The sequence below is a fragment of the Sinocyclocheilus anshuiensis genome, unplaced genomic scaffold (genome assembly GCF_001515605.1).
Source record: "Sinocyclocheilus anshuiensis isolate Anshui unplaced genomic scaffold, SAMN03320099.WGS_v1.1 scaffold188, whole genome shotgun sequence".
Classification (NCBI taxonomy): Eukaryota; Metazoa; Chordata; class Actinopteri; order Cypriniformes; family Cyprinidae; genus Sinocyclocheilus; species Sinocyclocheilus anshuiensis.
Genome location: NW_015555768.1, coordinates 2,773,870 through 2,783,571, shown reverse-complemented (window position 1 = coordinate 2,783,571; position 9,702 = coordinate 2,773,870). Strand labels below are relative to the sequence as shown.

The window sequence follows — 9,702 nt, the reverse complement described above, 5'->3', positions numbered from 1 at the left end:
TTAGTCTTTGCAACTTTACAGATCTGCATTATGCACCAAGCGCTTGTAACACTCCAAAGAGAAAGGAACAATTTAAATCGCATCATATGACCCCTTTAAAGAATTAAACATGTTTATATCAAGCGGCAACCTCCCGCTCTCTCTCAAGAAGCCAACAAGGAAGTGACTTAAACTGTAATTCGTCAACTGGCCTCTAGAGGCTGGCTGCAAAAGGGAGTCAATCCCATAGACTCCCCATGTTAAAATGGCCAACTTTACGGCAGAAAAAAACTCGATTATCCGGGAGTGACGCACGGTGATGCGCTGCCAAGATGGCGACGGCCGGCTCTGCCCACTTTGAGCATCAAAAAGCTCTTCAGGAACCTACCGGTGACGTCACGGACACTACGTCCATGTTTTTATACAGTCATCAATCATTTTGCTTGTGTTAGACTATTGGTACCAATAACGACGATTACAAAACTGAACTATATTTTCTCCTCACGTCCGTGTTAGAAACTACAATTATTATTATTATTATTGTTATTATTATTATTATTGCATAACAAGAACAGTAACATAACATACCTATATAGAGGATCACAGTATTTTCAACTATTATCAATTACATTTATAATAGCATCAAAGGAAGAAACAGAAAAAAAGAAAGGAGAAAAAAATTTAAAAAAAAACTACAGGGGATAACTTAAAAGAAATTTTCATAAGAAAAGGATTCAAAAATTCTATACATCCTTTTTGCTTTTTTATTTTTTAGATCTTTTAATTCTTCAATGTAATGCTTAAGTTCAATTTTAAATAATGTAATGTTATGTTTATTATTAGTCCATTTTTGTTTGTGTATATGATATTTCCCTGTATAATTATTAAATTAATCACCGAATTTTGCTCCAAACTCTTATTTTTATACAACAAAAAATATATCTTTAACAGAGAGTCGAATCTTTAATTTTATACATTTAAATATAAGATATTCAATATCAATCCAAAACATTTGGGTAAATACACAATCATAAAATAAGTGTTTTATGGATTCTTCCTGTAAGTCACAAAAGATGCATTAGAAACTACAAATCCCATCATCCGTTCAGCGTTAGTGACGTCACTCGAGCGCCAGCGTCCGCGGACTCACTCAGGAGCCATGGCGGACGTTATGAATGTTGGAGTGAATTTAGAAGCGTTTTCTCAAGCGATTAATGCCATCCAGGCTCTTCGATCGAGTGTCACCAAGGTGTTCGATTCTCTTAAAGATGGGATGAAAAATAAGGAGACCCTTGAAGGGCGGGAGAAAGTCTTTATAACTGAATTCCAAGATAACTTGCAGTCAGTCAATCGCGATTTAAAGTGAGTTAATTGTCTGACCATTCACTAACACTGTGAAATGTTATAACGGTAACCATAGTCACTGCCAAAATGCAAGTGTTATTGTAATAAACCATGGTAACGAAGTACAACCCGTTGCTGTCAACATAAAAAGCGATTATGACAGATTCTGAAATCCCACATTAATTTATTATGATTTTAATGTATTGTGGTATGTTTTTCTAAATAATGACTGACATCTTTTTTACTTATGGCTCAGAAAGTCAAAATAGCTCGATTTTTAGCTTGACTTTGGGAACCACAATTAAAATTATGTAATCATATAGTGTCATTTTCGTGAGTGAAGTGTGACATTGGTTTCATTATGTATGTTAAAAAAATATCAACCGTACCATCCTGACTTTTGTTTCTTGTTTCTGCAGTGAATTGGAGCGTCTCAGCACTTTGGTTGGCAGGCCGTCAGAGAGTCACCCCTTACACAACAGTGGACTGCTCAGTTTAGACCCCGTTCAGGACAAAACCCCTCTGTACAGCCAGCTGCTCCAGGCTTACAAATGGTCCAATAAAGTAAGTTGTCAGCATTTTGCTGATTCACCTTGCATTGTAGCCTTTATATGTAACACTCACAGGTGATTTAAAAGTAATGAAATGAAATTTGAGTGACAAATGTCTTAAATGGTCTATTCAGACTTCAGCCATACGTCACTCCAGAAATATACTCAATACTGAATTACGTATTAAAGGGTCACCTTGATGTGGTCTTGGACAATGTTACATTTTCCAGGGCTGGAAAAAGCTTTAGGCTATTGTTCAAAATGTTGGGTCGGTCAGATTTTTTTTTATGTTTAAGAAAAAGGTCTCTTATGCTCACCAAGGGTGCATCTATTTGATCAGAAATACTGTAAAAACAGAAATATTGTGAGATAATATTACAATTTTAAATAACTGTTTTCTATTTTAATTGATTTGAAAATGTAGTTTATCCTGAGATGGTAAAGCTGAATTTTCAGCATCATTACTTCAGTCTTCAGAAATTATTCTAATATTCTGATTTACTGCTCAAGAAACTTTTCTTATTATTATCAATATTGAAAACATTTGTGCTGTGTAATATTTTTGCCTTTGAGCAATAGAGAGTTCACAAGAACATTTATTTGAAATATAAGCATTTTATAACAATATACACTAGCGGTCAAAATTTGGGATGAGAACGATTTTTCATGTTTTTTTACAAGAGTTTCTTATGCTCAACAAGGATGCATTTATTTGATCAAATATACAGGAAAAAAATTTATATTGTGAAATATTATGATGATGTAAAATAACGTTTTTCTATTTTAATATACATTAAAATGTAATTTATTCCTGTGATGTAAAGCTGAATTTTCAGCATCATTACTCCAGTCTTCAGTGTCACATGATCCTTCAGAAATCATTCTAATATGCTGATTTATTATCAGTGCTGGAAACTGTTGTGCTGTTTAATATTTTTTGGAACCTGTGATTTTTTTTTTTTCAGGGTTATTTGATTAATAAAAAGTTAAAAAAGAAGAGCATTTATTTAAAATAGAAATCTTTTCTAATAATATACACTACAGTTCAAAAGTTTGGGGTCAGTAAATTTTTCTTCTTTCTTTTTTTGAAAGAAATTAAAACTTTTATTCAGCAAGGATGTGTTAAATTGTTAAGAAGTCATAGCAAAGATTTATATTGTTAGAAAAGATTTACATTTTGAATAAATGCTGTTCTTTTTGACTTTTTATTCATCAAAGAATCCTGAAAAAGTATCGCAGTTTCCAAAAAAAAAAATTGCCAGCACAACTGTTGCTAACATTGATAATTCTAATAATAAATCAGCATATTTGAATGATTTCTTAAGGATCATGTGACTTGTAATAACATTTTGCAAGATTACTGTTTTTTTTTCTGTATTTTTGATCAAAATAAATGCAGCCTTAATGAGCAGAAGAGACTTCTTTAAAAAACATTACAAGTCTTACTGATCCCAAACTTTTGACCAGTAGTGTAAATGTCTTTACTGTCACTATTGGTCAATTTAATGCATCCTTGCTGAATAAAAATATTAATTTCAGACTATACTTTCAGACTGTAAAATTCTGAACAGTATGAAAAGTAATCATTAGGGATATAACGATTCACTCAACTCACGATGCGTTACGATTGACGATACTGATTTCACAATATGATTTTTTTTTATTTATTTAATTTTTTTGACAAAATGAGATTTAAGACAAATTATAAATGAAAAGATGTAATTTATTATTGCTTGGACAAAATGCTGCACATTTCTTCGTGAAATTTAAATATGTCAAATACCAAAACTAAACTCAAATTTTAAAACAAACTTCTTCATATAAACAGATCAAGGCTTTGTCTGTGCTCTTTCCATTTAAAATTAGAGGCAACCTCTTTATTTTAATCAAAATCCAAACAAAGATGCTGCATACATGCAGTATGAGCAGTTTTAAATCTGAATTAGATTGTATAATTTTGAATTTGAAACTATACTACATAAAATATATCTGCACTACGGGTGGGCGATATAGCCTCAAAATTATATCACGATATTTCAAGAATATTTGTGATAACGATATTTATGATGATATAGAAAACAAACATGGAACAACGTTTTATTATATGAGAGTAGGCGGCTGCAGTGAGGGGAGGAGTGAAATAAGCGCAGTCAAGACGGACAGTTCTGCCCTCTCGAAGTGGAACAGATACCTACGAGATCAAAGGCGGATATTGCGTTATTTACACTCACATGCTGTGTTGCTAATAAACATGATATAATTTCAGTTCTGTTGCCTTTACATAAAAATGAATATGATGAGACACTCAAAGTGCTTGCTATTTAATTCCATACGAAAGGCATATTTATATATCTCACACAGAGATCGCACTGTCATAGTGTTTGGGAATATTCATGCATAATTTAAATACATAATCACATGAAACCAGATAAAAAAATAAAATAAAACATTTTAGAAGAGAATGCAGCATCACGGTTGTCTGAACCAATGAGCATTAAGCTGTGTCGTCAGCCAGTCGTTTCCCATCATGCTTTTGATCAGCGCAGTCGGTGGAGAGCAACTGCGCAATCCGACACAGCCGCTTCGCCGTCGCGAGAGTTTTTTGGCACACATCAGCATGACATCAGAGCAAGTCGGACGTAACTCAGACACTTTTCTAACCGGCATGCATCTTGCGGTGATTACCGGTGATCGGTTCTGCGTAGAATTTGCTCATCTCAAACAAGCCTATTTACACTGCACACGTCTGCTGCGCGTTACGGCTCCGACGCGGCTACTCTAGTCAATGCTTGTGTTTACACCAGCGGAGCCGCGGCACGTTTCAGAAGCGTCCCAGAAGCGGCTCTCTGCGCCGCTTCGCTAAAGATATGCGCCTCGCCTATTTTTGAAGGTAAGAGTGTATGCTCGAATATGCTCTAGAACTGCTCTCGCAATACTTTGATGTCATACTGAATCAAAGCTGAATCAGTCTGCGCAGCACTGTTTCAAGTCGAACACACCTATTGGGTTTGTGGTTGTTGTTGTTGTGCGCGCTAGGGAACGTATATCCGCCAAACGCCATCGCGTCGCTGTATCATTGATATCACGATATGACACTATTTTTATCATGTAAAAATTTATGGACGGTATGATATGGCACACTCCTAATCTGCACACAGGCTGAATGAGAGCGCAAATTCACTCTCTGACAGTAGGTGGTGCTTATGGAACAGCAGCGATACAGCATTTACCTGGTTACCTCTGTAAACAAAGCAGCCCTGAGCTTATAAACACTACATTAATATGCATTATCTGGAGGTAAGATGAAAAGAAAATGCCATCTAAACTTTAAAGACAGTCAGTTCCCCTCAGAGATACATTCATCTAAACCCCCACCCCCAACTGTATCGCGATTCATTCAACATCTCAACCAATTTGAATAGTCACATATTTGTAACTTGCTCGGGGTGCATTGTTACGTCCCTAGTAATCATAAATGTTTGGAAAGGTAAAGGAAAAGTCATGAAAGTGTCAGAAATTTTCATTGGTGAAGAGAATGGTAGACAAGTCTTTTGTTTATAGTGGTCAAGCAAATGGCTGAAGAACTGTGTTTTACATTTGATATGTGTCAGGTGTACAGTGTGAATTCTCTTCAGTGTATTTATTACATTGGTCATTGCCAAAACATTTTTTTTTACAAGTGTGTATGTGCATGGTTGCCAGATTGGGAACATAAAGTAAAACACTGGGCAGTGGGCACTGTATCATTTTGATGTAGCTTAGCATTTTCATAAGGAAGATGTCTTTTTTTAGCATGTTCAACTCAACTGCTCAACAATGAAAGATAAATGTTTTCAGGATAAATAACCTGGGTTCAAATATTGCAGATTATTATGCTTAATCAAGAGGAGCAGAAATCGTAATCACGATGAAAATATGATTTATAATGCAGTCCTAGTCTTCTGAACAGTGATATAGTAAGTAAACAGATCTGTAGCATCATATAGTTGAAGGAAACCGTATATGAACTAGGCTTGGGCCGATAGACGATGCCATCGTCCATCGCCGATGGCTGACAGCCATCACGATGTTAAGCTGACATTGTGATTCCTTCCCCCCCCACCCCATCTCCCCAATCCGCCGCATCCCAGTTACGTGTTCGGAAAGGAAATGAAGTGTACTACGGAAACCCTAAAGGGAATAAATAGCATACGAGATGGGAGGATAAAAAAAAACATTTCAATACTTTTTCTCGCAATTATATCGTTGAGTAAGTATAGGCGACTGTATATAAATTGCAGGCATCAGGGAGCCGCTATTGAAACCGCTTTCGATTGCGTGCTCTCATTTTACTTTCACTTTTGAGATTCGCGATCACAAGGACTCTATACTATGAAGCGACAGTACTTATTTCACTGCAGACATCGTCCGATGCCAATTTGGTAGACATCGCCCAACCCTAATATGAACCCTTGCATCCACTGTAAATTGTAGGTGTTGGTAAGAGCCTTCTCTTTTTTTGGCTTAGTACTTGAGAAAATTGCATTTGTTTTGTTTTTATTTCAGTTTTAAAAAGTTGCTTCCATTCATGAATTCCAGACGAACATGAATACAAGGCTTTTACATCATCATGGACATCAGTCTCAGCTGAGACATGGAATTGAATATCATCTTGAATATCATCTTGCATCTAATAATACTTTAATACTATAATCAAGAGGATGCTGGTTTACAGTTTGATGGTCTAATCGCAGTGCATCAATGAGACACATTATAGCTTGTATTTGTGATTTGCTTAAAGCAATGTGAGAAGTTCCAAATGTAAAAAAGCTTGCCAAGTCCGTCTGCTTAATTTGACAGAAAATAGAGTTGTGTTACTTCTTGCCTAGTAAATCTTCTTTTGTTCCTGAAAAAGCTGTAAAATTATGTTCTCTTTGGATCAAGGTCCTCGTGCGAATCCTCTCAATAGAACGCGCACCACGTCTTGACAGAAGAGTACACACTTGAGATTCAATAGATGTGGGTGTTCTCACAGCAGAACCAACATTTGCTCAATATCCATTACGACTGAGTGCTTTGACTTCTTTTGATTTTGAGTAGGTCTTCTGTCCTAAGTGTTATTGAACAAGATTTGCTATTCTTACTGTAAATGCAATTTCACAGGATGCCTGCGCTCTGTTCTTGAGTTCTTTGATGCTTTGCTCTTAGGTGTTGCAGGTAGCATTATGATAGACCTGGAATTGAATAGAAAACAAACTATTTTTTTTTTTTTTAAATATGGCACAAAGCTATGGTTTGATTCTTAATTTTGGAGGTTTAAGTAATAGGTTATTAAAGGGTGAAGAGTGTTTTGCAGTACCAGATCACCTGTTCAGGTTTCCTGCATGAATTGATGAATGTGTGGCAGGTTTTTTGGTGCAGAATAACTGGGGTTAAAGTGCTCAATCAATAGCAGCTACTCATCAGTTGCTCTCTCCACACTATGTGCTTAGTAGGTGTACACAGGTCGGCTATTGCACAGAAAAGTTCTTGAAACATCACTGGTAGGGTTTTTTTTTTTTTTTTTTTTTTTTTTTTGAAAATCATTCAAATACAACTTTTTTTTTTTTTTTTTTTGTTATACAGGAATTGAATTTTGAAATATTTCCTGTCTTTTCCTGTCTCCTGTCAATTAAAGCCCAGAGGTGCTTTCATTGACACTTTCATTCCTTTTATCAAGTTAAGTGGTTGTGCATCCCTTTCTGTTAAACTACAACATTTACGGAATTCACAATTGTAATGGCACCATATTGTTAAAAAGGATCACCCCCTCCTAAAAATGACTTGTAAACTCAATCAGGTGTAGCTAATCACCTTCTCAATGGCACACAAAACTGTGATCAGATGTGGTCATTAGTTCAGCATGAAAAGAGTTTTCCTGGAGCATTTCAGTCCTTGGTAGTGAAGCTGAAGCAAACAATCAACTATGGGTGGCAAGGCACTGTCAAAAGATCTCCGGGATAAAGTTGTGGTCAGACACAGTGAAGTCTATTATTAAGAAGTAAAAGGTATTTGGTTCAACACAGGACTCGATCAGGCTCTGGAGTGGACTTGTAGCGAGCTCTGGAATTAACTCATAGACTTGAGAGGACTCTGGAGCGGACTCGTAAACTGGAGTGGACTCTGGAGTGAACTCATAGACCAGAACTGACTCTGGAGTGGACTCACACACTGGAGTGAGCTCTGGAATGAACTCATAGACTTGAGAGGGCTCTGGAGTGGACTTGTAAACCGGAGCGGACTCTGGAGTAAACTCATAGACCAGAACTGACTCTGGAGAGGACTCGTAGTCTGGAATGAGCTCTGGAATGAACTCATAGACTTGAGTGGGTTCTGGAGTGGACTCTGAAAGCTCCCGGACTGGAGCGGGCTCTGGAGTGGACTCTGAAGGCTCCCCGACTGGAGCCGTTTCATGAGTGGACTCTAAAGGCTCCCCGACTGGAGCCGACTCTGGAGTTGACCCTGAGGGCTCTCGGACTGGAGCGGACACTGGAGTGAACTCTGAGGGCTCCTGGACTGAAGCAGGCTCTGGAGTGGACTCTGAAGGCTCCCGGACAGGAGTGGGCCTTGCTGCCCTCCTTCTCGATCTTCGTTTGCGAGATAAAGACAATGAAGCTTCACTATTCTCTGGGGGCACTGCAACAGGCACAAAATGACTGGGTTGAACCACTAAACTGCGGTAATAGAGATAGTCAATAAAACCCCAAAATCTCACACAGAGTCTCACTCCAAAGGGTAATCCAGGCATTCATCAAAAATCTTGTTGAGTTTGGAATTACAGAGTTCCAGTCCTACTGCCAAAGTTCTAAAAATCTGTGCAAGACCTCCTACTTCCATTCCCTGTTGATGAAGAGCCGCCAACATCTGGAACCGAGCCTTCCGCTCTATCTTAAAAGCTGAAGGAAGAACCCGAATGTGGTGATGGGAAATGAAGTCCACAAGCAATAATAGTGACCCAGGAGGAGTGCCCTCTGGTGGCTGTCATGGGCACTCCAGCAGATGGCTGTGACACAGCATGACACAGCACGAAAAGAGCTTTCCTGGAGCATTTCATTCCTTGGTAGTGCAAATGATGCAAACGATCAACAATGGGTGGCAAGGCACTGTCAAAAGATCTTCAGGATAAAGTTGTGGACAGGCACAAGTCAGGGGATGGATACAAAAACATTTCAAAAGCTTTATTGGTGCCTAGAAGCACAGTGTATTTGATACAACACAGACCCTCTGTAGATCAGGACATCGCTCCAAACTGGATGAAAGAGCCAGGAGGAAACTGGTCAGAGAGGATACCAAGAGGCCTATAGCAACTCTGAAGCAGTTGCAGGAATTTATGACAAAGAATGGTCATTGTGTGCATGTGACAACAATATCACAAATTCTCCACAAATGTGACTTGTATGGGAAGGTTGCAAGAAAAAAGCCACTCCTCAAGAAAAGCCACATGCAGTCACGACTGAGCTTTGCCAAAACACACCTTGAAGATTCTGAGGCAGAGGAGACTAATGCTAAGTTCACACTACACGACTTTAAACGTTGGCAGATCTCTGTGCTTTTAAGACTACTGTACATGACTTGATTGTCTGTCTTTAAGTCGTTGTGGTGTTCACAATAAGTGACTCTATGTAAATGAATTACATATGAATTACAAAAAAAATAAAAATTTAAATGCAAAAAAAGTACTAATAAAAAAATATAGTAGTATCTCAAAGATACTAAAGTAACACTGCCTGTAACTTCCAGCAGCTTTCTATTTTTTCTATTCTATCTACTTGTTTTTCTTTGTGTGTGTGTGTGTGTGTGTGTGTGTGTG

General features: G+C 37.6%; 1 protein-coding gene across 1 annotated transcript in view; it reads left to right on the top strand.

Annotated features, from left to right (window-relative positions):
- Window positions 1-1,101: 1,101 nt before the first annotated feature.
- LOC107674376 (mediator of RNA polymerase II transcription subunit 27) overlaps window positions 1,102-9,702 on the top strand; it is a 68,202-nt gene continuing 59,601 nt past the window's right edge. Inside the window, exons 1-2 of the mRNA XM_016468340.1 lie at window positions 1,102-1,341; window positions 1,743-1,887. Of these exons, the coding sequence (XP_016323826.1) occupies window positions 1,139-1,341; window positions 1,743-1,887 (348 nt within the window). The 5' untranslated portion in view covers window positions 1,102-1,138. The remainder of the gene's footprint in view (window positions 1,342-1,742; window positions 1,888-9,702) is intronic.